The sequence below is a fragment of the Sturnus vulgaris genome, chromosome 22 (genome assembly GCF_052056855.1).
Source record: "Sturnus vulgaris isolate bStuVul1 chromosome 22, bStuVul1.hap1, whole genome shotgun sequence".
Lineage (NCBI taxonomy): Eukaryota > Metazoa > Chordata > Aves > Passeriformes > Sturnidae > Sturnus > Sturnus vulgaris.
This window is the reverse complement of record NC_142264.1, coordinates 787,226-815,187: the sequence shown is the minus strand read 5'-3', so window position 1 is coordinate 815,187 and position 27,962 is coordinate 787,226. Positions and strand designations below refer to the sequence as shown.

The 27,962-nt window shown below is 43.5% G+C and overlaps 1 protein-coding gene across 4 annotated transcripts; it reads left to right on the top strand.

The window, feature by feature from the left end:
* Positions 1-26: 26 nt before the first annotated feature.
* On the top strand, positions 27-27,962 carry GAPVD1 (GTPase activating protein and VPS9 domains 1). 4 transcript variants are annotated; one of them, XM_014880036.2, is made up of 27 exons: positions 27-162; positions 5,558-5,772; positions 6,100-6,943; positions 8,122-8,208; positions 9,338-9,472; positions 9,594-9,783; positions 10,685-10,765; positions 11,575-11,735; positions 12,490-12,556; positions 13,349-13,474; positions 14,292-14,465; positions 14,765-14,905; positions 15,502-15,636; positions 16,207-16,326; positions 16,762-16,839; positions 16,964-17,337; positions 17,851-17,938; positions 18,315-18,395; positions 19,054-19,176; positions 19,654-19,783; positions 20,169-20,278; positions 20,855-21,014; positions 21,313-21,500; positions 22,165-22,378; positions 22,923-22,995; positions 23,380-23,577; positions 24,274-27,962. In XM_014880036.2, exons 2-27 carry the CDS (start codon positions 5,588-5,590, stop codon positions 24,412-24,414), a joined length of 4,404 nt encoding a protein of 1,467 aa, XP_014735522.1. In that variant the 5' UTR covers positions 27-162; positions 5,558-5,587; the 3' UTR covers positions 24,415-27,962. The 4 variants fall into 4 exon arrangements, with proteins under 4 accessions (XP_014735522.1, XP_014735525.1, XP_088033720.1 ...); XM_014880035.2 differs by having other exon boundaries at positions 114-162; positions 12,490-12,619; XM_014880039.2 differs by lacking the exon at positions 10,685-10,765.

Here is a 27,962-nt window from a genome sequence, read left to right as displayed (position 1 = left end):
GGGACACGCTCGTATCCCGCGACAGCGCTCGGCTTCCTCCCCCGAGGAGGAGGAGGGAGCGGTGGGAGGAGGAGGAAGGCCCGGGGCCTGACAAAACCCTTTGGTTTTTGCAGGGAAGCGAGAGGGAAGGCGGGCAGCCGAGGAGAGACGGAGCCGAGCAGGGTATGTCGGGTGGGTTTATCGCGATAGAGCGCCCGGGAGGCGGGGGGAGCGGTGCGGGGGCGACGGCAGAAGTTGTTGGTGCGGTTTGCTCGGGGGTTCGGCTGTGCCCTTCTCCCCCAGCCCAGCCCGCCCGGTGGCTCCGGGCACCGGCGCTCCCTTTGCGGGGACATTCGGGAATTCGGAGCCCTTGGCAGCGGGGCCCTCGCGGCTCCGGGAGCCGCTGCTGCCGCGTCTCCTTCATGGCTTTTGTGTCGTGTAGGTTTAAAACTTGAAACTTGACGAGTGTGGCGACTTCCCTTTTCGGTACCCCTAACGCTGGAGAACTCGATCCAGGCAGTACCAGGCTTTTTTTTTTTTTCTTGCAAAGTCATGATACCGCGTTCCTGAGAGCTGTCGGGATGGAGCTCTCGGAGCGAGCATGTGACACTACACTTACTGATAGGTAAAGTGCTATTTTGGTGGACGATGCAGTTGACTCACGAGTAGAAGCTGCAATTTCAAGAGGATGGAGGGGAAGTGGCGCGGGCAGTATGTGAAATGTGAAATCCTCTGTAAAAGCAGCAGGATGGTGGCTTCAGGAAATGCTTTTCAACTGCTGCTGCCGAGAAGGATTTCAAAATATTTAAGATGCTCCATACACGGGTTTTGATGTGAGATTTGTCAGATCATGGAGAAGATGCTCTCCTCAGTAGCAGCTGCCCTTCCTGGTGGATGAGAAGGGAGCTGCTCTCAGGAGAACAGGATGGGAACAGGTTGGTTTTGTCAGTTTGAGCAGCTTCAAGTTCTGCACTTGTTCTGACTAAAAGTTTGTGAATGTGACCCTCACCTAAAGGGAGCTCCACCTTCTAGCATCACAAGCAACTGGAATAGATTTTAGCCTGATGATGTGCTTTTGTTGGTTTTATGCAACATGGCAGTGCCATAATAGATAATTTGGTAGCCAGCTGATGCTGTGCTTTGCTGATGAGTTCTATTATGGGGCACGAGAAATGAGGTGCAGGTGGATGGACATGCTGAGAGCAGCCTCTGGGCAGAAACAAACGTGAGGGATGAGTTTCTTATAAATGTCAGTTAGACAGTGTACCTGCATTTTGTGTGTCACACAAATGACAGTGTATTTGAACTGGTGGGTGTTGTAACATGAGGGTTCAGCAGTGAGCACTAGGTCATGGTGAGCCATCCTACTGAAAAAAAGAGCTCTTTTAGCTCAACTGTGGGAGACAGGCAGTTAGCTTGTGTAAAGAAATAAGGCTTGTGAGAGGCTTCTATAAATACTAACGAGGAAAGAGGTACTTCATCAGGGCTGAATTAGCTTGGAAGTCATTCAGACTTGCTTGGGAGTCATTTTTTCAGCACGATGGAGTGATTTTGCCTTGCCCTGCCCTGCCTACATTAGATGTGCCCAAACTTGCTCTGGAAGTTGAGTCTTGCGTAGTGAGACTGAGGAGGAGCAAGTAACCCTGAGCAGGAAACACAGGAGGAAGAAGGATCTGGTGTAGCAGCAGTATTTACCACTTTACTTAATCTCTTTTCTGTCAACTGAATCACAGAAATACGCAACAGAAATGTGACTGGTTCCTGTATGTCACTGAACAAACCCAGACACTTAGTAAGGTGGAGTTCAGCACCTGAAAATTCAGGACTTTTAAGAGTAGGAAGCATTCTGTGTCCTGTGTTCATCAAAGGATAGACTGCCTTGGGTTCTGAATAAACGTGTGCTGCCAGCAGGGCAAGGCATCTTGGATGCTGTCAGGTCATGCAGTCTTTTTTGTTGATATGTGGAGCATCACGAAGGGAAATTGTTTGAGTTGTTGTGCTGAGCTGCTCTTACTGTGTCACAGTTACTTGTAGGTTCCTGAGTAGTCTCGAAATTACTGACAGAAAATGAAAATGTTTTCATATCAACATGAAATTCCAAGATTGAAAATTGTGTACACAGCACAGTCTTAAATATCTGTTGTTCCTTCAGCCACAGCAGGCTGTTGGATATCTAAATATCCTAAAGTGACTGCTTTATACAGCTGTGTACAGATATCTGCCATTCCAGGTGTGTGCATGGTAGTCATAAACCAGGTTGCTGGATAATTACCGGCACCTTTTTATTTATGAGCAGCTGATAAGGTAATCAGACAAACGAGGTTCTGGAGCAGCAGAGGCTCTGCTCTGGAGCTGTTCCGTGGCACAGCACTGAATGTTGGCTCTGGCCAAGTGCTCCAGAGTGAACCTTGTGGAGCCTGGTCAGAGGATGCAGCCACTGTCTTTTTGTGCTGTTGCAAAGGGAAGAGGTTTTGGGGAGGAGCAGTGAGTGTCAGGTACGTGTGTTAGTGGTACAATAATTTCTTCTTTCAGGACAAGCTGTGTTGGTCATACCAGTGTCTGAAGAGAGGAATAGTATGTGCATCTTGCCCAGCTGGGTTTTTTGGGTTTTCTTCACTGAGCCTTGCTGAAATGCATTGTATTGTAATGTATTGAAATGTAATGTATTGTAACTGCTGCTTTACATCTCTGGTGTTCTCAGGTGTCTGCCAGAGGTGAAGACAGAGTTGTTTGTGCTTTTGCTTGCTCTGTGTGTGTGGCTTCAGAATAATTCATTTAAAAGCTGGTGGAAGGCAGTGATGAGGTGTTCCTCTCTACAGAGCTGGATCTCAGCAACAATCCTTGCTGGATTTTTATGGAGGTTACCAAGCTGAGGAAGCTGCTGATCCCATTTCTTTGTACATAAGGTGAAAGCTGCTGTAATGCAGTTGTCTTCCTGTGGATTGACAGGAAAATCCTGTGGATTTTCACAGTTCTTGACAAAGCAGTGGTGCACAGTAACCTGCTGTGGCTCAGTTCTGAATCAATTCTCCTCTTGCTTTCGTTATTTTGGGTGCTCTGCAGCAGAGGCAGATAAGGCACACACGTGGGTAGTGGCCAACTGAAGGGATGTTATCAGGTAGTCACAGGACCAGTATATTTAGCAGCACAGATGCAGTTAAGGGTGCTCTTTGGAGCCTTGTTTTGGGCCTGGTGTTCAGAGAGGCAATTAGTTTAAAAGGAAAAATCAGAATGCACAGCAGTTGGCAACTTCCCACAGCTTCTCAGGGCCTCAGTGTCTGTGCAAGGGCTGAGATGCTCTTCATGAGGACGGGCACAAGTTTTCCTCTGTTGAGTGGTCACCTCACTTTCCAAGTAGGGGTGATGTTTCTGCTGTCAGTTTTTTTCAGGTGGCATCACAAATGGTACAATGCAGGAGCCTGACCTCTTTTTGCTGGACAGGTGGATTAATGCATGTCATGTTTGTGTGTGTTTTTATGGATTCGAATTATTTTTCCTGGCTGATGGCAGTAGCTCACAGCCCGAAAACTGGTTACTACTATGTTTGCAGGCAGTAGCAAGTTTACTGCTGTTTTTTTTAATTTTTTTTTTCAAGCTCTTAAATTCTGAGACTAAAAATAAATTTGTTGCAAGAAGTTGTTATTTGTTTCACAAAGAACTTTGGCAGTAACAGCAATGTTTCTACTTCTAATCATTTCTCAGAGACTGTCCTAGTTAAAAACATCTGAATTAGCACATCCTTAAGTTCCTGTCATAATCTCGTTTTTGGATGCATCAGCTGTAGCCTCTGGTTAGGGCTGCTGAATTTGGTTTGGGGTCTTTTTGAGTTTGGGGTTTCTTTTAAGGAGCTTTATACCCAGTTTCCTGTGTTTACTAGGAACGGCCTTTAAGCCTTCAGGTGTAATGAAATTGCAATTTTTTACTGCATTGTAACAGCTTCTCTGTTCGTGTCTGCCTGGCTTCTGGTTGAGAGGTTAAAACTGTAGATGAAAGAACTTAATTACACAAGGAGCAGTGATGGTTGTCAGTGCACCTGGTTGTCAGGCTGCAAAAACCCAACAAATGGGAAACCTGTGCCTAATTAGGGAGCTAATCTGTATTCTTCAGTAAGGATCACCTCCTGCTCTGCTGAACAGTGAAATACAGGTCTTTAAAACACTAGCAGGGGAGAGCACTGGGCCGGCACGTGGTATTCTAGCACATTATTTGTGGTTTCTCAAGCATGATCTAAATGGGTTTGTGAAGCAGGGCTTGTCCAGAGTCACTGCAGGTTGTGGGAAGTAAGTTTTTATTTTGACTGTAGTACTGCTTTGAAGGGCTCCTCAGCAGAGCCCTCTGACATCTCCGTTAGTGATACACGACAGGGATTTTATGATCTGTTACAGAGCATATCTGCATCAAGGCCTTGTCCTTCCCAAATTAGCTGGTGTGGCTGTTAGTTCTGGTGGGGAAGGCATAAAACAGTTAACAATCAATTCCATCATCTGCATGATTGTACCCTTTCCTTTGTCAGTATTAATGCACTTGACGGGGTTTTCTCCTCCCAAAAACTTAATTTTTAGATGGATTTGCTCTTGGAATATGTCTTGTCTGGTGCAATACTCTGCTGAGATGTTTTGTAGTTGTGAAGTTAAAACTGATATACGTTCATACAAAATAGTAGTTTGTGTAGATTTTAGCCCCTGATGTGCTATGAAACCCTATGGTTGTTTCAGTTTTTCTCTCTATAAACGAACGTTTTTGAATCATGGCCCAAAGAAATATTCTTCTGAATTGAAATATTTGTGGAATTTTTTCTGAATGAATTCTACTGTTGAGCAGTCTCTAAACTTATTTCCAACTACTGCATTATCTGGGTATTGATACTCCTTGATTTGTGTTTTGGTCGGTTTTTGTCTTAATTAGTAATTTTTTGTTTGTTTGGGGTTGGTTTTTTTTTGTTTGGTTGGTTTTTTTTAGCAGAAAAGAGGAGCATTGGGAGCTTGGTGCTTCTGGTGTATAGGTGAGAGGTCACAGGCCAGAGATTCCAGCAGTTGGGTAGTGCTGGGTTATGTGGCTGGGCTTTAGGAGGAAGGAGTTCCCCAGACAGGGAGTGGGAATGGGGGCACGTCTTCATCTCCCTGAACTTGTGTCACCTGAGCTGTAGCAAGGGCCACATGTCCCCAGGGTAGAGGCCAGGTTCCCACCTCGTGTACCTGAGGTGTGGCCAGGAGTTGTGGCAGGGCTGTGCTCCTGTTCTGCTCACCAGGGCGAGCTGAGAATGCCACCTGCTTGTGTGCCAGTGTCCCTGAGGTGTGACACAGAGTGGAGCTCCTGGCATCAGGGGAGAGTGACTCGGTGGAGATGGGGATTTGAGGAGGGGCACAGCAGCGTTCCCTGCTCTGCTGGCTGCCCATGGGGCTGGCAGGACTCGTTCCCTCTGTGCTGGGGCTGACCCCAGATGTTCTGTGTGTGCCAGGTGTGCTGTGCTGACCCCTGTGCTGTTCTGTGTGTGCCAGGTGTGCTGTGCTGACCCCTGTGCTGTTCTGTGTGTGCCAGGGCTGCTGTGCTGACCCCTGTGCTGTTCTGTGTGTGCCAGGGCTGCTGTGCTGCCCGCTCTCTGCCCACCATGGTGAAGCTGGACATCCACACGCTGGCACACCACCTGAAGCAGGAGCGGCTGTACGTGACCTCGGAGAAGCAGCTGATCCAGCGGCTCAACGCCGACGTGCTGAAGACGGCGGAGCGGCTCTACCGCACAGCCTGGATCTCCAAACAGCAGCGCATCAACCTCGACAGGCTCATCATCACGAGGTATCCCCACGCTGCTGCCACTCGGGCCTTTGCTGTACTGATAAGAAAAATAGTGAGGGTGTAAGGCAAGCCTCAGCTAGGGAATCTTACACCAAAAGTTACTTGCTGGACATTGAAGCAATTAAAAAAAAAAAAACCAACCCTGTGTTTGTTTTGCTTCTGTTCATGAGAACAAACTCTCCAGAATTTGCAAATAATTTGTAGTAACTCTCTGGGAAGACCTTTTTCCTCTGTGGCAGCCTGGTTAATAGATAGATCATGTGGCATCTCTTAGCAAGTTTGTTTACTTAAGAGTTACTTAAACTGTTTCAATGTTTTTCTTTAAAGTGCTGAAGCTTCTCCTGCTGAATGTTGCCAGCACGCAAAAATCTTGGAGGACACACAGTTTGTGGATGGATACAAGCAGCTGGGGTTCCAGGAGACTGCTTATGGAGAATTCCTGAACAGACTGAGAGAAAACCCCAGGCTTATTGCATCCTGCCTGGTGGCTGGAGAGAAGCTCAACCAGGACAACACCCAGGGTGTCATTCACACAGTCTTCACCTCCATTTACGGCAACTGCATCATGCAGGAGGACGAGAGTTACCTGCTGCAGGTGCTCCGGTACCTGATTGAGTTTGAGCTGAAGGAAAGTGACAACCCCAGGAGGCTGCTGAGACGAGGCACCTGTGCCTTCAGCATCTTGTTCAAGCTTTTCTCTGAAGGACTCTTCTCTGCAAAACTTTTCCTTACTGCTACCTTACACGAGCCAATCATGCAGCTTCTGGTTGAAGATGAAGACCACCTGGAAACCGATGCAAACAAGTTAATTGAGAGATTCTCCCCAGTACAGCAGGAAAAGTTGTTTGGAGAGAAAGGCACGGAGAAGTTCAAGCAGAGAGTCCAAGAAATGGTTGACTCCAACGAGGCCAAGCTGGTGACCTTGGTCAACAAATTCATTGGCTATCTCAAACAAAACACGTACTGTTTTCCTCACAGCTTGAGGTGGATTGTGTCTCAGATGTACAAAACGCTGTCGTGTGTGGACAGGCTGGAGGTTGGTGAGGTCAGAGCCATGTGCACAGATCTGCTCCTGGCCTGCTTCATCTGCCCTGCCATCGTCAACCCCGAGCAGTATGGCATCATTTCTGATGCTCCTATCAATGAGGTGGCAAGATTTAATCTGATGCAGGTATGATTCACAGTAAGGCAGTCTTAAAAATATATAAATGGCCTTTTTCTTCCCTCTAGAACTGGTGCTACTACAGTAAAAGTGAAGGTACTGTCTCTCCTATTTATAAAATTAATGCTAACAAAATATTTATGTTAATTGTTGCTGAAAAGGCAGGCTCCAATGTTTATCTGTTTGCTTAAAATACTGACTTGAAAAAATTGATAGCATGTATTCTTGTATCCCTTAGAAGAGTTGCAAATATCCTTTATAAAAGCTGCTTTAAGGGATGGAAGCTAAGGCATAAAAATGACTCTAAGATGAATTCTGGAATATGTGAAGAAGGATGTTGTGCTGTTCTTGCTAATGTGAAATATTATACCAGGTATTGCAGAAAATAATTAAATACTTTGCTGAAAACCCCTTGTTTTGTGGCAATAATACCCAATGCTCTACTTGGAGCATTCTCCAGCCCTCATGACCAGTTCTTGTCATTATGCAAACACTTGGACAATTTAATATTACATCGAGGAGTCATCTGAAGGTGTTGAGCAACACTTGTCTGACTGAGGATGTTTCTCCACATGAGGAACAAAACCTGCTTTTTACTGTTTTCTCCAAAACGAGCAGGGAGTGATTCTCACAGTGCAATCACACTGGTGAGTTTTGCTCAGTGTTTCTCTGAAATGCAGCAGCAATCCTCTCCTGTGTCACTGCTCACGTGCTGTAGAAGAGCAGTTGGCAACTCTTTAAATTGAGGCTTGTTTTGCAGTTGGAGATGAATAAGGGATATGTGCTCTGAAATAAGGGCTAGCCCTCCTGCTATTTTTCCTTAGTGAAATATATGCAGCCTTTGAAAATCTCTAGGTTTAGATGACCTAGATTCAACTCTCAGTTCTGACGTGTTGCAAAAACAAAACATGCTTTGTTCCTGGGAGGGGGAAGTATGGATGCTCACAGCCTACTGTGTGTGCACATTTTCTTGTTAAAGGCAATGACTGCTCTTTTTCCTAAAGCTTCTTGCATTTTTTTTTTTCTTCCCTGAAAGCAAGCACAAATCTCTGTCCACTCAATCAGAAGTATTCCTTGGAGTATTAAATGAAAAAGGATTTAGATTGGAGGAGATTTTTGGATATTTTTTATAATCAGGTCCATCATGGTTTGAAAGGCTTATTCTGTGTACTTCTTTTTAATTTCAGGTTGGGAGACTTCTGCAGCAGCTGGCAATGACAGGCTCTGAGGAGGGAGATCCACGTACAAAAAGCAACCTCGCTAAATTTGACAAAGTAAGAACCCAGGCTGAAAAAATCCAAGACTTGGTGAATATGTCAACATCCTTCTGCAGCCTCCTTTCTCAGACTTTGCAGAGGACTTACTAAGTGTTTCATTTCCAAGTTACATGTAATGAAAAGCAGATTAAATCCTGCACAAAGCTGGGGAAAAAAAAATCTTGAGTACTAGAATTAAAGGTTGGGAATTCTTGGTTCTACTCTGACCGAATAGTTCTTAAAAGAAAATATTTTTAAAAACTAAATGAAATGGTATTTTCGACTGAGCATGGTAAGTGTTCAGGGCCAGGTTGGACAAGGCTTGGAATAACCTGGTCTAGTGGAAAGTGTCCCTGCCCATGACAGGAGGTTGGCACTGGATGGTCTGTAAGGTTCTTCCCACCCCAGCCAGTGGATTCTGTGAAACACTGAATTGCTGCCTGTGGTTTTTCAACTGCACCTAACAAAACCCTTTGATCTGAAGACAACCTTAGTATAATGTCTGTTTTAACACCAAGTATTTTGTTAGTGCAAGTATTTTGTTAGTTCTCTTTCTTTTCTGCCTAGTTTTGTTTTTTTATTTCAGCTTTTCCTGTTAGTATGAATCATCCATAGCCATAGAGCAGTTACATTCATCAGAGCAACAGTGAAGCTGATGATCTTTGATAGAGTGTCAAGTGTTTAAAAACCTGTTGGCATCCTTGGTAAACTTGTATCCTTCCAGCTTTTGGTGACTCTAGTTGTTACACAGTCACCACACAAAGCTACACATTTATTGTACAAGTAACATTTTCACTCAGATTAGAAGTGATATTGTTGTTGCTTCCTTGTTTCATTTTCCGTCTGTGCTCAGCAGATTCTTCAGGAAGGGCCAGTTTATTGCTGTTATTTTTTTCCCTTACATTGTAAGAGGACACTTAAGTAAGCTACACTGTGGAATGCAGGAAAGGAACGAAGGAAATGCTTAAAGTAACTGCACACTTTCCTTGCTTGCTATTCATAAAAATATCTGCCGTTTTATCCTAAGATTTTAGAAGTAGGAAGCAAAACTTAAATTATTCTGTAAACTACCTAACTGCTGCCATAAGTTTCTCCCCAGACTGTAGAGGATGGAGTCTGATTGCCCTGTGTGCTGTCCCTCTCTCAGAGCTGTGTTGCTGCTTTCCTGGACGTGGTGATCGACGGGCGCGCGGTCGAGACGCCGCCGATGTCGGCCGTGAACCTGCTGGAGGGGCTGAGCCGCACCGTGGTGTACATGACCTACAGCCAGCTCACTGCCCTGGTAAAGCCTGCTGCTCCTGCAAGGGGCCAGTGCCAGCCTGCCAGTGCCAGCCTGGGCCCTTGTGTTCCCACCTTGGCTGGTGTGCTCTGCAGTCCTTACCACACCGACTGTCCGTCTTTAGGTTGGCTTCATGCGGAACGTGATGTCGAGCGATCAGCTCAAGGAGGATCGGATGGCTTTGGAAAACTTGCTGGCAAATTTACCCCAGAACAAGCCAGGGAAAAGCAGCAGCCTTGAAATGACTCCATATAACACCCCCCAGCTTTCTCCTGCAACGACTCCAGCTAACAAAAAAAATCGCCTGCCCATAGGTAAGGAGAGCGAGCACAGTTCCTGCAGGATTTCTGACACCTTGGGCATTTCTGTGCCATTTTCTCAGTCATTTGGGATTACTCTTCACCTACACCTTCAGTTCCTACTTCTTCTGTGTAGATGTTGAAGAATTTTCTTTAGCATAGAAAACCAGCTAACTTCCTTAGTGTCTAATTCAAATGTGGTGGATGACCTTCATCACTCCAGCCTGAACTGGAGAAAATTGCTGGAGTGGTTGGAAGTCATAATGGAGGTGGTTGGCAGTGGTAATAAAGGAAAGGTTTGAAGGTGGGAAGCAGATTTAGGGAGAAAATTGCTTAGGAGAGTAGTAAGATGGAAGCAGAGGCATTTAATTAGTGAGATAGAATAATTTGAACATTTTTGTTAGAGAAGAAATGGGCAGGAGGGTGAACAAGCAGCACTTTTAGAGTATGTGTTGAGAACAGAAGGTTTGTCCTTTCTCCATTCCTTGCCTACTCTAATTCCAGCTGTCACTATTCTGGAATGCAATTTTAACTTGGTTGGGTTTTCTTTTTTAATAGTATTTCTGGGTCTAGATTTTTCCATATTAATAGTACTTTCTTTTAAAATAGGAAATGTGATACTGTTCTTCAGTGCATATTTATGTGAATATGATCACGTGGGATATTTTTGTTTAAGAGATTTTGTGTTGGTGTGTAAAAGGATGAAAATATACAGAGGTCAATAAGTGGCAAAAAAAACCCAAAAACCACCCCCAAAACAAACCTGTCTCATGTTGGTTTAACTCTGCTTCTGAATGGTTCTGGTCTTGCACCCCTGAAGTAGTGGCACTTTACAGCAATTTATTTCATGGTATAAAATAGTTTTTGCTCAAAGTTTTTGTTTCTTTTGTTTCATTTCAATGCTTTCGAACTCCAGGACAGCAGTTGGCAGCGATTACTGCCTGGGATCCCTCTGCTACCAATCTGTCAGCTCACATAACTCTAGTAACCCCTTTTGGTGGGTAATGCCCTCTTTCCATTCTTCTGTGAAACTTTGACTCATGTCCCATAACTCAGCATGCCTTTGGGCCTCCCTGGCAATCCGTTCCCTTTGCAGATTTCTGCAGTGTGTGATCTCACTTTGTGCACATGTGGGTTTTAAAAACCCCTCTGTGTGACAATCAGAATTTGGCTGTGACTTCTGCACACTTGCCTTGTTTTCCTTGGGCCAAATAAAGAAGTAATTGGTGTCATACTGCCATTCTTAATTTCATTCTTTATTTCATGTGGGTGTTTTTACTTCCGTGGAGCCAGATGTGGGAATCTGAGGCCAGTTGAAAAGAGGACTTAAGAGTGGCAAAGTAATCAGAGTAAACCACCTGATGTTGTATTGTGTGTCTGAGCTTGAGACACCTGTTAGAGTAAGATTTCCTACTTCTTAGGAGAAAAGCCTTTTACACAAATTAATTTGAGTTTTGAATCACAGAAACCTAGACCTTTTGTTGGCAACAAACTTAATTTTCTCATATAATGTATAAAAGGTCTTTCTGTGATTGGAATAGGTTGAATTGCTGTAGGCAAACAGGCCACGGTGTACTTTGTTTTTCTGCTTCTCAGCTTTTATGTTGAAAGTTTTCTTTTTCATAGGGCAGTACTCAAGTTTAAACACCAGTTCCACCTTTCAGAAGTTTGATTTTAAAAATTTATTTAGTGTGTATTGCTAATTAAAACACTACAGTTCTATGTTTCCATTGTATTGTCTCTTTTTTCCTCCTTAAACTGGGAAGAAAAGCTTTCTTATGTGGATATTTTAAAATGTTTTCTTAGCCACTCGAAGCAGAAGTAGATCAAACATGCTGATGGACCAGCATGGAGATCATGAAGGATCCTCCCAGGAGACGATTCCAGAAGTTCAGCCAGAAGAAGTGCTGGTGATTTCTTTGGGGACAGGTCCACAGATTACTCCAGGAATGATGTCAGAAAACGAGGTATCCAGAATCAATGACATCTCAGATGTTTTGAGCTGTGCAGCCTCTGTCTTTAATAGCACAGCAGTGAGGCTGCAAAGCTAAGTGTTGGTAATAAATCTGGAATGGGAATTAAAATCCTTACTCTGTGTTAGTGAGTTGGGGGTTGTAGCTTTCAAACTGGCCTTTGTTAGGTGGGTTTTTCCCTCCCTTAAAAAGATAAAGAGTGAACCTGGGCTCTTGTTTCTGAGCATTAAGGAACTGCTGTGTCTCTGCCTGCCCTGTCCTTTGGAGTCAGGGAGGCAGCTGAGTGGCAGAACTGGAGCACTGATCCTGATGCTTTTGGCAGCTCATGAAAGGCACAGCCCAGGTTCTGTGAGGGCAGAGCTGAGCTCCCAGTGCCACCAGTGCCTGCAGACTGTTCCTAGGGCAGGGCTGGTGTTCCAGCCTTTTCTTTCCCCAGCTGTAGCACAGCTGCTGCTCCCAGCTTTGCTCCCTGCTGGTGGCTGGGATTATCTCCTCTGTACTGCCCTGCTCTGGGGGTGATGAAGGAGCTGTGGCTCTGTTGTTATCAGGACATTCCTGATGTCCATGGGGTCGTTCCTTGCATTCCCCCCGGGCTCTGACTTGGGAGGTTGTTGTCTTTTTTCGAACAAAACGTTAGAAGTTTGTTCCGTTAACAACACGTCTCCAATGTTTTACTTGCTGTTTAATTATCTGAAAAAAAATATATATATATTTTAATGAAGTCTTGTTTCTTCCTCCCACCCTGCAGGTGTTAAACATGCAGCTTGCAGATGGCGGGCAGGGAGATGTCCCCATCGACGAGAACAAACTCCATGGTAAACCTGATAAAACCTTGCGCTTTTCCCTCTGCAGTGATAATCTGGAAGGAATATCTGAAGGTGAAGGGCTGCTTAAGTCTTGAAGAAGTTTTGTTGCTCTGTTGTTTTTTTTCCCCCCTTAACTGTAAAAGGAAGGTGTGTTAAATACAGCATCCTGACTTTGCTGTTTTGAAGGCTGTGCTATTTCACTCTGAGAGCCTGTCTTCTTTCTTAGTTGTTCAGAGAATACAGCCTGGAGCAAACTTTTGGCCTACAAAGACATAACTGAGTCTGAGAATCAGGAAGAAAAAGTGTGTTTAGAAAGAGAAAATAGAGGGATTTTTTTGGATTTTTTTTTTTAAACTTATGTGCAGTACTAGTTATTAAGATAATCTAACTTAGCTCTAAACTTGGACTTCTCAGACTGATTTTCCATCATGTTCTAATCAGCTGTTACGTATCTCAGAACAGTTTCTGCACAGCTCCTTTGTATGAACCTCAGACATAACAAAGCACAGATGTCTGTGGGATGGAAGAAGTTCGGACACGTCACTTTTGCATTATTTTGTATAACTTCCATAACTTCATTTTTGCTCTCTCTCTTCTCAAAATAAGAAAACAAATTCATGAACAAGTAAATAAATCAAAGACAAACTTTATTGGCTTTTAAGTTACAGCTAAGTACAGTAGTGGTGAGATTCAATATTTTGTTTTGGAACTGCTACTTCATTTCTTATTTTTCTAGTGAGTTTTTGTATCCTGAATCGTTAATACTGTTACTTAAATTAAAGTGAAATCTGTTTTTTTCAGGCCCTTCCAATCGCTCCAACTCTGTGTCCTCTCTGGATCTGGAGGGGGAGTCGGTGTCGGAGCTGGGCGCGGGGCCCTCGGGCAGCAACGGTGTCGAGGCTCTGCAGCTGCTGGAGCACGAGCAAGGCAGGTGCCCGTTCTCTCTGACAAGTGCCTGAGCTGCTGTAGATGCTAAAGCCGAAATCTTTGTGGAAAGAGGGTGCAAAATTGACTAATTCAAGGGGGAGAAAAGTAGAAATGTTCCTTGCGTGATCGCTCTCGTATTTATTTGTGGTTTTGGTTTGGGTTGGTTTTTTTTTCTCCCAAGAAATATTCTTTGTTGTTAGGAAAAGGAAATTGCCTGGAATGTGGACACTTAAGTCCTTTATAAGAAACTTCTTGTAAAGTTTTGGTTGATATAAAGCTCTTCCCTTCAGGAACAGACTGATCTGGACTGGAGTAGTCTGGAAGTATCTGGGTGATTTTCTGTTTAATGTCCATTTGTCAAACACTGAACAGGTTGCCTGGAGGTTGTGGTGTCTCCAGCCTGGAGATGCTCAAAATACGACTGGACATGATCATGGTCAGCCTGGTGTCCTTGACCAGGGCAGGGGCTTTGGGCTGGAATGATGCCTGGAGGCCTCAGGTTTTCTGTGATCCTGTTCCTCTACAGGCATTGTATCAATGTCTTTGTAGCACTACATTTAATTTATTTTTTTCTGTCAATTTAGTGATTAGATTACCATGTGTACTTCCAAATTTTGCTTCTTATGTCTCAAATTGTTTTCAGGCAGCATTTCCTGAATGGTGTAATGGTGCTTTACAGGCCTTCCTTTAACCCCCTGCCTTACCTGACAGAATTAGGGGATTGTTTGTTTGGGATTTTTTTCCTACTGTGCTTTTACAGGTTTTCAGTAATTGGAGAAGCCTTTCAGAAAACCAAGAGCTGTTTATTTTTCCACAGCCACAACTCAGGATAACCTGGATGACAAGCTCCGTAAGTTTGAAATCCGTGACATGATGGGTTTGACTGATGACAGAGATATTTCAGAAACTGTGAGTGAGACCTGGAGCACAGATGTCCTGGGAAGTGACTTCGACCCCAACATCGACGAGGATCGGCTGCAGGAGATTGCAGGTAATGGGTGTGCTCTGGGCAGGTCCTGTGCTGCTCTGGAGCCTGAGCTGCAGAGCCTTCCTCCTCCTCTTCCTCCTCCTCCTCCCTCCCTCAACAGGGGCATTTCCACAGATTCAACTGGAGATTTGCTCTAGGAGGATTTTTGTGTGCATGACCTGGACTGTACTTAGTTACTCGTTTCTTTTCAACGTTGTGTTTCCTGATTGCTTAAGGACCCTTCAGATGTGCTCTTACTTTTCTCTCTAGAGCTGACTCCCCAGGCCCAGCTCTAGCCATATGCTCCGGCTTTACTTTTGCAGGTGCAGCTGCAGAGAACATGCTAGGCAGCTTGCTGTGTTTGCCAGGTTCAGGATCCGTGTTGCTTGATCCCTGCACAGGTTCAACCATATCAGAAACCACAAGTGAGGCGTGGAGTGTGGAAGTATTACCAAGTGATTCAGGTCAGAATCGGGCAGTTTTTGCTTATTTCTTTAGCATGATTCTAAGACTCTTCTAGAGGCATAGAGTTCAAAACAATGGCCTCTTCCTCTTTCTCCAAGAAGTTACTGTCCTAGGTTTAAGTCAGTTTTTGTGAATACTTCCAGGATTAAAGGGACAAAATGCTCCTAGGCAGAAAGAAGATGGAAAGCATTGGGAGAGACTTCTGTTACTTAAGAAATTCTTGAGGTCTGAAAGGGAAGAGAGGGGTTTGCAAAGCAGACTTGTGCTTGCTTTCCTTCCCTGTGGTAGGAGCTATCCAGGACCATGGCTTACTTTGGTTAGTGAAGATGTGACTGTATCTTGTTGTCTAAGAAATACAATTAAAATAGTAAACACTCCTTAGCGTGGCTGTGCAGACAGAGCATTACTGTCTGTGCAGAGTCCTGCCTTCTCTACCAAAGGATATAAGAAAACTCTTGCTGAAGTGGTTGAGTTGCCTTAAAACTTCATACACTAAATCACCCCCACCCCTTCCTTCTGCTTGTGAATGCTTAGGGAGCATGGCATTGAGTAATGATACTTTCTCTCTCTACTTTCCATTGTCTCCCTTTTGTAGAGGCTCCAGATTTAAAACAGGAGGAGAGGCTCCAAGAGCTGGAGAGCTGCTCTGGGCTGGGGAGCACATCTGATGACACAGATGTGAGGGAGGTCAGCTCCCGGCCCAGCACCCCTGGCCTGAGCGTGGTGTCAGGTGTGTGTCTCTGCCTGACAATGCTGCTCTATCACAGCATGGTCAGCACTCATTTTGCTGCATGTGCTTTGTTTATACATCACTTCACTCATAAAATAACTTCCTGCATTCATTCTGGAATTTTCAAAGCAGTGGTTCTTTGTTCATCTCACGGAAGAAATGAAAAAGGCAGCAGAGAGGTGAATGCCCTGTGCTGCAATAGCAGTGGTTAGCTGAAGAGTGTTGCTTTGGAAAAAATTCCAAACTTTCTTGCATTTAATTTTATTATCACAACTTGTTTTATTTAAATAAGTCATAGCTCTAGTTCTTAATTTTTTGAGAAGTATATAAGGGTGGAGTGTCTTTCTAATGCCCCTTGTCAGAATGCATTCATGGCTATGGTAACACTTTTAAAGATGTAGAGCAGAAATAAACTGTTATTTTATGAGTATATAAATCCATAGTGTCTGTAAGTGCTACTGTATTTGGAACTTGATTACTCACTGGCCACTAAGCATTTTAACAGCCTCAGGATTTTGCTTCCTCGCTCTCTGAAAGACTATTACAGATTCTTCTTTTGTTATGTGTAAGGTATTAGTGCAACATCTGAAGATATTCCTAACAAGATTGAGGATCTCAGGTCTGAATGTAGCTCTGACTTTGGGGGAAAGGATTCTGTAACAAGTCCTGACATGGATGAAACAGCCCATGGTAAGTTACTTATCGGGATAACTCATAAAAACAAGTGACATTTATGGAATACTTAAATTTTACAATTTCTCCCCAGTTTCAAAATGCTGGTGACTAAGCTTAATATTTTCCTTATTTGCCAGTGCTACATTTGTTTGACCAAGAGGCTCCAGTGTTTTGCAGTACTACATCAAAGATCCCCAATTCGGTTTGATTACATTGACTGTCCTCTTGCATTTTGGAACTGGGCTGCTCCTCAAGAATTCCCCATTTTTTGTGATGTGATTCTTTGATCATTTCAATGTACTACAGAGATCTTCCCATACAGGAATATCTTTGCAAATACTTTGCAGTATAAGTTTTGTAAACTTTTGTTGCTGCAGTCTGTTTTTCCAGTGTCTCTCATGTTGGAGGCAGTTTTGGAACAGCACTAACTTTATTCTGTCTGTATTTCAGGAGCCAGTCAGTTGACATCTCCTCCTTCTCAGACAGATTCTTTGCTTGCATTATTTGACCCTCTGTCCTCAAATGAGGGTGAGTTATAAAGATTAACTTTGTTTTAAAAATAGGCATTTTCATTGCTTCTATGCTAGTACCAGGTAATTCGGAATAACATTAAAAGAAATGTGTGTGGCTTCTTTTCTGCTTGTGACCACAGGTGTGTCAGCTGTAGTAAGGCCTAAAGTGCACTATGCAAGACCCTCCCATCCACCTCCAGACCCCCCCATCCTGGAAGGAGCTGTGGGAGGTAACGAGGCTCGGCTGCCAAACTTTGGGTCCCACGCTTTGGTTCCAGCCGACCTGGAAGCCTTCAAGCAGAGACATTCCTACCCGGAGCGGCTGGTGCGCAGCAGGAGCTCAGACATCGTGTCCTCGGTCAGGAGGCCCATGAGTGATCCTGGCTGGAACAGACGAGCTGGCAATGAGGACAGGGAGCTGCCCATGGCCTCCAGCAGCCCCGGGGCAGCAGCCCTGGCGGCCGCCTCTCAGTCCTCATCTTCATCTCCCAGCAAGGACTCCTCCAGGGGAGAGGTGAGGCTTCTCTTCATCACTTTATTTTTGTCTCTCGTGTCCACTTCAACTACACATCTAATGCCAGAAAGTTGGAATTAAATGTCTTTAGCCAAGGCATTACAACGCACTTCTGTTACCCTTGAAACGTTGGCCAATAATGTTTTATAAGATAAAGCTGCAGATGTTCAGAGTGGCATAAATGGATCTGGCTTTTTTTTAATTTACTGGATAAGGTTTACTGGATTTCGTAGTACTTCAGGAACAGATTCATTGTAGTGTTAAATTGCTGCAGCAGCCTGAAAATTAATTTTCTTTAAAAAAGAAAGAAGTGAAATTTAAGTTCTTTGTGGCTATGGGTTTGCATTTGCAGAATGTCTTCTTTAGGAGAGATATTTCTGACTGAATCTGCTCTTTGTGCTCTAATGTAGTTCTGTTTCTACAGTCAGTGTAGCAAAAGCTGATGTGAAGGAGAAATTTTCTCTTTACACTTGATTTGGTAAATGCTCAAATGTAGACTCTGCCCTTCTGCAGATTGAGGAACGGAAAGACAGCGATGATGAGAAGTCTGACAGGAACAAGCCCTGGTGGAGGAAACGTTTTGTGTCTGCCATGCCCAAAGGTAGGATCATGTCTCTCTGTCTTTGGTCCTTCAGTCAGAGTTCATACTGCCTTTGTTACAGCTTTAGCCACTTTTATGGTTAAAGTATAAATAAATATGTAAATAAAAAAGGGAAGCTACCTCACTCCCTTGGCCAGTAGTTCCCTAGAGTGTGCTGTACCTGGAAGGCAAAACTCTTCTGCCTGACCTCATGTCTGCTAAAGGTGGAGCTGGCTATAGATGATGACAGTACAGTTCTGCTCTACCCCATGGATGAGTTTATGCTTTTATGGAAGTTGATTTGATGAAAATTTTCTGCATTAGCCCCTTCCTTAAAGTTTCTGCTATTTGGCCATTATCTCAGAGTAGTCTTTGATGAGGCACCTTGCATTTTCAGCTCCTATTCCATTTAGGAAGAGAGAAAAACAAGAAAAAGACAAAGATGACATGGTGCCTGACAGATACGCAACGCTTCAAGGTATGTGAATAAAACCATCATGGTAATTTTCTCTCAGAATGTGCCTCCTGGAGCTCCAGAGTGCCCACCAGGTAGCTTTGACAGACAGGTATGTGCTGCTGTAGTTCGTGTTCAGAGCTGGCATTTTGAATAGAAAAATGGATAAAGATTTCCTGACTCAAAGACTGTTTTTAAGTTGTCACATGTCTGTCTGCATGTAGTGGATTCTCAACTCAAGGCCTCACTTTTCCCCCGCCCTCATTATAGAGCTCCTGTCCTTGTCACAGCTGAGCTGTGAGGATAGCTGTACACACAGTCCTCTAATAGTTACTTAAGTGTTAAATTAAACATGGTTTGGACTTGGGTGTTTCATTTTCTGTTTGCCTGATCCTTTCTAGAATTCTTCAAATATCCAAAGCCGTTTGTGTATGCAGTATAAATGTGCTGAGGATCTGTTCAGGATCTGACTTCATTTGTTCACTTTGATTGTATTGTTTGTTTTCTGGTTTGCTTCAGACTTTATTAATACATTTGAATCTGGGCTGCATGGGACACAGGCAGCTCTTTGTTTGATATGGCTAAAAACAGAGTCCAAATGTGTAGGCTTAAGTTTTTGTGTTTGCTTTCAGTTGGCCCAACACCAGGGTAACTCCTGTTGTTTTTTTTATGATTCTTCCAGATGATCCCAGCCCAAGGCTCAGTGCACAGGCACAAGCTGCTGAGGACATTCTAGACAAATACAGGAATGCAATCAAGAGAGCAAGTCCCAGTGAAGGAGCCATAGTGAACTACGACAGTGCAGGTGAGAACCTGGCTTTTGTAATCACCACCAACGTGGTTTGTGCTCCTTAAAGATAAAAACACTTCAGTGTTCTAGACCAATGTTAGTATTAGCAGCTGAACAATGTGAGCTCTGAACAAGGAATGTTTTGTCAAATGATCTGTGGGACAGTCCCTCAGAGGCTGGGAATTAAATCAGTATTCCCAAGGACAACTCTTTCATACTGCCCTTGAGGGAGCTGGTTGTTGAGAGCACATCTCCTACCAGTTTTTTGTTTTGTTTTAAGTGGCACTGAAGAAGTGCCTTCCAAAACTTGCAGTTTCTTCTTAGGAGTTTCTAGGCTGTATGTTTTAATGTGTCTTTCTTCATATATCCAGAACAAGCTGGTTTATTTGCTGTCTCCATTCTCTCCCTGACCTTAGAATACAAGCAGAAAATTAGTCTGGTTTCTTCTTCTGCCTCCTGTCTTGAGGTGTAATGTGTTTTTCATTTCCACAGAGGCAATTGGGGATGGTGAGAGCATGCATGACTCCCCACGGGATGAGGCTTTGCAGAACATGTCTGCAGACGACCTCCCAGACTCTGCAAGTCAAGTAGCACAGCCACAAGGTTCTGCTTTCTCCTATAGGTAAATAGACTTGCTGGTTTTGTCTTACCCACAAAGTAGAATTAAAAGCTGAAGCTGTGTGACTGGTTCCCATAAGAATCTTGATACAGACTCACTGTAAACTTTTACGTGGTTTTATTTTGAAGCATCTCAAACTGTCATATTTCCACTGATGAAGGAGGATGTTGTAACCAGAGAGGACAGAGCAATTCAGTGTTTAAGAAAATCCCTTTGAACATAGTGCTGTATCAAAAGAGCTGATATTCTAAAGTCTTGACAAAGTTGTATATTAAAATGATGTTAAATAACTTCTAGGCAGTATTAAATAAAAAAGAAAGTAAAGACTTCTTACTGAAGAAGCAGACCTCTCAGCAACTGTGTTAAGAAAATATTTTTCCTCTTTAAGGGATGCAAAGAAGAAATTGAGATTGGCTCTTTGTTCAGCAGATTCTGTTGCCCTCCCGATGCTGACCCATTCAACAAGGAATGGTCTCCCAGACCACACAGACCCTGAAGGTAAAGGCTCTTTGCACTGTGTGTGTCCCTCCTTGTCCCCATGTAATGGCACTTGTACTGCACCATTTAAGGTCCCTTCTCTTTCCATAAATATTGAGGCTGCCTTTTGCCCCTGGAATGTTTTCATTCTTACTCCACAGACAAACTGCCATCTCAGCCTGGTCTAAGATTTTTTTTTTTGTAATGAAGTATCACAGATATAGAGCCTGAAGCCATAGAACAGACTCTCAAAATACGTGTGCTGCTGGGAGTTGTGCTACTTGAATGATTTACTGGGTCTTTATGTTGACTTAGTGTAAATGTGCTGTGCTGTATCCTTTCATTCACTCTAGGTTTATTTGCAGACAGGGGAATATGTCACCTTACCTGGTCCTTTTCACATTTCAGAATGGTTCTAAATGCTAGATAAGATAGTGATAACTGGAAAATTCAAAAAGTCTTATTAAATTGTTCTAAAGTAACATTTATTGCCTAACATACAGAAGTTTTCTTTTAAACCATCGATGTGTTTCCCATACTCAAATATATTTTATTTCCATTTCTTTTACTTAATATTTTCCCTTTATTCTTCATTAGACAATGAAATCGTGTGCTTCCTGAAAGTTCAGCTGGCTGAAGCCATCAACCTGCAGGACAAGAACCTGATGGCCCAGCTGCAGGAGACGATGCGCTGCGTGAGCCGCTTCGACAACCGCACGTGCCGCAAGCTGCTGGCCTCCATCGCAGAGGACTACAGGTACCCTGTCCCTGTCCCCTCGCCAGGGGGCTCCCAGATTCCTGCGTTTATTCACCAGCACCTTGGCAGGATCCCTTTTGTTTTAAATTGTACCAAACCGGGTTGCTGCATCTCTGCTTCCCCACAAAAGGATGGGATTGTCTCACCCACGCGAGGCAAACTTCTGAATTCAGGCATTGTTTTGTTTTAAAAGCAGCAGGTGGAAGAATCCTTTGCACTAGGACTCAGCAGTTTGTAAAGCTGTTAGCCTGTGTGTCTGTTGTGAAGCTGATGAATTTGATGTGAATCTTTGCTTTAGGAAGAGAGCTCCGTACATCGCTTATTTAACTCGCTGTCGCCAAGGCCTGCAGACGACACAGGCACACCTGGAGAGGCTCTTGCAGAGGGTCCTGAGGGATAAAGAAGTGGCCAACAGATACTTCACTACAGTCTGTGTGAGGTTACTGCTGGAGAGCAAGGAAAAGAAAATAAGGGAGTTCATTCAAGGTAAGATTAATGCAGACCAAAGTTTTTATATTCCTTTACTCCATATTTAGATGCTGACTTGGGTTAATATCTTAAAATATGTCCTTTGATCTTAGGAGTAGATTCCTAAAATTACTTCAATTTCAGATGGTGAATTAATGGCTAAACAGACAGATTACTGTGACTTTACAGTATGTTGTGGCAGCTAAGCTATGGTAATTGTCTGCATTTTTCATGGGCTGAGAGAATGAAGGTAATTTGATCTTTCTTGGCCAAAAAAGTTATGCTAAATCACATTATGTGCCCTACGGCAGAAGCATGAATGCTATTAATTATTTTATATCTACTGATACATGATAAATTAAGTTGTAGCATTCAATTCTTAGTCCAGAACCTATGGCAGCACCTTAGAAGATATGGGGGCAGTAATAGTGTGAATCAAGTGAATCAAAGATTCAAAAATATCACAGCATAAGAGACAGAGAAAACTCAAAACAGCCACTTATACCAAACTGGTTCTGTGTTCTCTGTGCACTTATCTGACTAAATGAAGCACGTAAGGAATTTGGTGTCAGTTCTTGCTCCTGGAACATACATATTAGTGCTGCACATTAAATGTGCCTGAAAAACCTATCAGAAAGAATATTTTTTTGCTTTAGCGAATGTTCTTTCTCCTTTTTATCAGATTTCCAGAAACTCACAGCAGCAGATGATAAAACAGCCCAAGTGGAGGATTTTCTGCAGTTCCTGTATGGGGCCATGGCTCAGGATGCCATATGGCAGAATGCCAGTGAGGAGCAGCTCCAGGATGCACAATTAGCCATCGAGCGCAGTGTGATGAATCGCATTTTCAAACTCGCCTTCTACCCCAATCAGGATGGAGATATTTTGCGTGACCAGTAAGTTAATGGAATTCAAAGGACTTGTTTTCTCTTTTGCAGTTGGTGCAGTGGAATCTGTGCAGCCCTCCTCTGACAGACTTGTCTGAGTCAGCCACACAAATTCATATTTTCCTTCAGGACATTTTGTAAAAGAACAAGGAAGGGCTTTAGCATCATGTGCAAATGTGTTTGTAACAAACTGTGGAACAGAAAAAAAAAATTCTAAGTGTAATGATTTGGGATACAGACTGTCAGGTCTGCAAGTGTGTGTGCTGAGAGAATGAGCAAAACCTGTTTCAGGACTGGACCTGGTCCATTTTCTGGTTTCACTCGGTATTTTCCATGCATTTGGGGTTCCTGTGGTTTAGACTAGATGCTGTTGGGATGCTCTAGAGGATGTGGGGTTGTTCTTGGCTGTACAGAACAATCCTCTGCATCTTCACTGACCTGGCGTCAGTGGGCCACATTCCTGAAGGTCTTTCTTGTCCTATCTAACACGAAACAAGTTTCCTCAGCTGGCTGGCTGCTGCTTACTTTTCACTCTTCTTTTTTGTGTTTTCAGGGTCCTTCACGAGCACATACAGAGGTTATCCAAAGTAGTGACTGCAAACCACAAGGCACTTCAGATACCTGAGGTAACAACTCTTTTCCTTTGCTTCTGTATATGTGTTGAGGTTTGGACTGGGATTGGGATGGGGAGGGGATTGTTCTGTTTTACACTTAGAGGAGTTGCTTTGCTGTCTGACAGATGAAATATCCTGCAGGAGAAATACACTGTAGCCATGCTGTGGCTGTACCCAGCTGCAGATTCTCTGGGTAACCTGTGCCAGGGCCTGACCATCCTCACAGCAAAGGATTTCTTCCATATATACAACTAAAATCTCCTCTCTTTCAGTTTGAACTCATCTTACCTTAAAGCTTCCCATTTCTCTGAATGGGCAGGACCTTCCTGTTCCTTCAGCTGCTCTGTGCTGCAGGGCAGTGGCTTGGCCAAGTGACGTTGGGTTGTTTTTCCCCAGGTGTATCTCCGGGAGGCGCCGTGGCCGTCGGCGCAGTCCGAGATCCGCACGATCAGCGCTTACAAAACGCCCCGGGACAAGGTGCAGTGCATCCTGAGGATGTGCTCCACCATCATGAACCTGCTCAGCCTGGCCAACGAGGACTCCGTGCCTGGGGCAGATGATTTTGTTCCTGTTCTGGTCTTTGTCCTCATAAAGGTGAGTTCTTTTGCAGAGATCACAAACCCCAGTTAATTCTTGTTATAAGCAAATTTAGGAGGAGGGATCATGTCTGTGGGTCATGGGGAGCTGGCCAGGCTCAAACCCAGATCTGATTCAGCAGGGTTTGAATAGGAGTGTCAGAAATGTGGTCAGAGTTCCAGCTTTTGAATCCAAGCAAACTTTGCATTTGGAACCAAGGAAATTGGGGTGCAGATGTTGTGTGTGGAATAGAGTTTGAGATTTGTCCACCAGCATCTGTCATCTTTGCCTGCTTCATGTTGTCCTCAGGACCAAGATCCAGACCAGGACTGCCTTGTTGTTGGTTGTGTTGCTGGTCTTTTTTGACATGAGTGGAGAATGGTCTGATGTGTAAGATGCTGAAACAACAGGCTGTACATGTGTTGAGGTCCTGATGACTTTTACAGATTGTGCCAGTGTTCCCCTTCTTTCTCTTGGCCTGCTAGTCATTTTTCCTTACTGGAAAAATGTTCCTTTCATCAAACCTGATGCCTTCTGAGCATGTGAAGTGGGGCTGGTGAGGATAAACAGTCCCTACCCTGCGGGCAGGTTACATCCTCTGTGGGATGAGGATCACTGCACAAAGGGAATTGTGTTTCTGTTCTGTGTCTTGCGGTGTTTGTCGATGTCGAGCTTTGCAAACAAGCTGTGAGTGTCTCTCTTCTCCCACCCCAGGCAAACCCCCCTTGCCTGCTGTCCACTGTGCAGTACATCAGCAGTTTCTATGCCAACTGTTTGTCTGGGGAGGAGTCCTACTGGTGGATGCAGTTCACAGCAGCCGTGGAGTTCATCAAAACCATCGACGATCGCAAGTAGCTGGGACAGCACAGGCACACTGGGAGCAGGAGAGGAGTTTCTAAGAATGTACAACAGCTGCAAAAGCTGAAGAAAAGACTTTTCCTTGTAAAATACTGTACAGAACTGAGGCATTTTAAAACACACCTTTACTAATCTAATTAATTTAACAGATTTTCCTCTTCTCTTTGGGTTGCGTTTTTCTCCCCTCTAGATACTGGCACTGCAAAAGGGACCACAGTTTTCAGGTATTTTAGAATCTCAAAACATTCAGAAAATTCTTCATGCTTTCTCCACCACCCTTCTTCCTGAATTCTTATTCACATGAGTAATTCACTTCATTTAATTTCTAACAGAAAACTGAAACAAGAGGAATCCAGGGCAGCCACGTAGTAAACTTTCTAGTTGAATACACCTTTTATTAAGAAAACACCAGCCACACTGAAAATTTGTAGTAGCTGACATCAGTTATCAGTTATATTTCACCTAAATTTAAAATCTGAGAGGACAGTGTAAATATTATATAACTATATTTAATGCATTGCAAGTATCTTTGGACTTACTATCCTTTGAATAAACAAGCAAAAGCCTCTCTGACCTCTAACAGGTTGTGACATACCATGTTTTGGTGACAAAAGGACTTCCTCAAAAAGCTAAGATTTAAAAAGGGCAAACTGAACTATTTATTAAGATGTAATTAAGATGACTGAAATTTCTAAAACTGGAATTTATAATAGGGCTTATTAGCTAGCTGAACATTTCTTGGCTAGGGCATTAGGGTGTTACAGAGGTTTGGATATATAGAGGAGAGGGACTGTAAGTTACAATAGAGAAGTCTAATATAAAAAGGAGAAATAAAATACCTTACTGTAATATTTTTTCTGAGCTATTGTGTATACTGTACAAACCCCAAACAGAGATCCTTAACAGAACCTTGGGCTGTAATATATATTTTGATTAGTGACATTAAATACATATGCCAGGGGGTTCAGTGAATGTTTTTACTAAATGTTCTTCGTGTTGTCTGCTATGCAGCAGTGCAAGTTTTACTGTTCATAAAAAATATTTTAAAATAATATAACACTGTTCTTTATGAAACATATCATGACATCAGTTCAGGGTGTTTTATAGATTTCTCACCCCGCCTTCCCCTTAAACTGACAGTTACCAATTTAAAGAGGTTTTTATGCACAACACCATGTGGGTTTTTCATGAGTGAAGTGGTCTGGGGCATGGCCAGTGGGTGTTGGCTGTATATAAGCACTTGCTGCTCTTTTTCACCTTCAATACAGTGAAAAAGGACAGCGAGCACTGAACTTTTTCATGTCAGTATTATTTCTTGCTCTTTCCAGAGTGTTCATTGCACTTCTGACAGAGGGATGTGGTAAGACTTGGTGTCTGTGAGTGGTAAAGAAAACAAAATCTTCCTCACTTTCTTTTCAAAACACAATTGGTTCATTTTGTGTGTGTGCATTTTGATGATTAAAACCTGTAAGCAACTAGTACTTGGGAAAATCGTGGTCAATTGGAATTAGAGCAATTTATGTAAAATATTGAGTGCTTGATTTGGCTGTGCTACTTGTCAAGGCATAATCAGGAAACTTTCCTTTTAGGGCTCTCAACAACTCAATCTAGCAGTTTTAACAAACTAATCACAGGTGAGAAGGTGGGATGGTAACCTTTTCCTTTTCTTTATAGTTTTTTCTCCTCTATCAGAGACTCAGTTGTTTGGAGGAGCAATACTCAGTCAAAACAGAATTCTTCTGATCTGCCTTACTCGGTGTCTCAGTCTGTGTAGCACTGCAATATTCTGGTTATTTAGCCTTGATGGGTTTTTGGTGCTGAACATGTAACTCAATATTGCAAGCACAGCCCTGCAGCAAAGCACAAACATGCCCTTGAAGATATGGCCAGATCATATCAAAAAAGCAATATAAATTCATTTCCATTGAAGTGTCCTGTAACATGTAATTATTACTTGAATATCTGAGATGTTAAGACTGATGTGTGAAAGTTCTGCAGTTTGGGTGTTGGTTGAGGAGAGGATTTGTAGGATCCCTGAAGAAGGCACAAGGACACAGGATGGGCTGATCACCCTCTGTGCTGCCTTTCTGTGCTGGCCTGGCTCACAGGGTCTGGTCAGCACCATCAGGGCTTTCAGGTTCACTCTCCTTTATGGAAGGGCAAGAACCATTTCCTTCACAGCTTTTATCACTTGGTTTCTCTGCATAGAAAAATACTTAAAAGAACTGGAGTCTTTTTTAAAATGTTACTTAGTTATTTTAAAACCAGTAGGTGTTTCGGTGAGCCCCGGGTGAGCTGAGAGTTTTTGTAGCAAGATGGTCCTTTGCTTCTTTTTTCCAGCCTACTCTGAAGGTCCTTTATATAGCCTTGATAGGTGTAGTTAGAGAATTAGGCTTTCCAAAGAATTAAAAACCTGCCTGTAATGTCCTTTTACTGTTTTCCCAGTGTCCCGTAATGTTTTGTTTTAAAATGCTAAATTCCGTGTCTAGGAAGTGATGTTGTTAGGTTTGATGTGCAATAGCAAAGGTGAAAAGACACTGCATAAAGGACCAAAAGTACCAGAACAAAAGGTGCCAGCCACGGGCCTGTTGCTGTAATCTCGGTGCTTTCTGTGAATTGAACTACTTCAGCCGCTGGAGGAGGAATGGAACATTTTGGGCAAAGTGGAGCAGGGACAGGTCCTTGGTAGCAGGTCACAGTAGTGGATTTCAGGCTTGGTCATTGTCTCAGCACCAATTGTTGGCACGTTCTGAGGAGCTGCCACATTGAACAATGGCATGTGTGTGCCTGGGAATGTTACAGAGGTGCTGGTTTCCTTTTTGGGTAGAGGAGGAAAGGAAAGGGCTGGGGTTTTTTGTCTCTAGGAGATTCCTTTGTGCTCCTAAGCGAGATTTCTCTTTAAACCTTTTTAAAATCCTCTTTAAGGAGAATCAGAATGTGTCTGGCCTATCAAGGATTTGAGTTTAAAAGTTTTTGTTTTGAAGACCTTTTACTACCAAATGCTGAATGTAACTGCCATAAACTTCAGGAAAAAAAGCCACGAACATGATGCTGTTTCCTGTGGGTGAGTCTGGTGAGCACAGTGTTGGTTTGTATTGCTTGAAAATGTTCTTGTTCTGTTAAGCCAAATTCTCACAGAGTTGGAGAACTCACTGCCATGGGAAGGGGGTAGGAGAGGGGCAGAGCTGCTGGCAGCAGAGCTGGGTGTTGGCACGAGTGAGTGAGTGTGCCTGGAGAGCTGGAGCAGCAGGAAGGCAGTGGGGGTGCAGGGGAAGGATGCTCGTGTCTGGGTACAGCTGGGACGTGGTTGAGCCTGTACTACTTGAGAATTAACCTCTGCTGAGTTAGTAGTGTGTGTTCTGTACCTTTTAATTGTGCTTTACCTCTATTGAAAAGCTTTGTACTGCCTCTCCTCTTTGGTAAAGCCTTTATAAATCTAAATTAACGAGCTTGCACAATCTTGTATACAGGAACCCCATCTTGTCTCTTAACGTGATTATTAATGTATTCTTCTGTAAAAACTGATTAAAAGGAGAGCAGTTTAA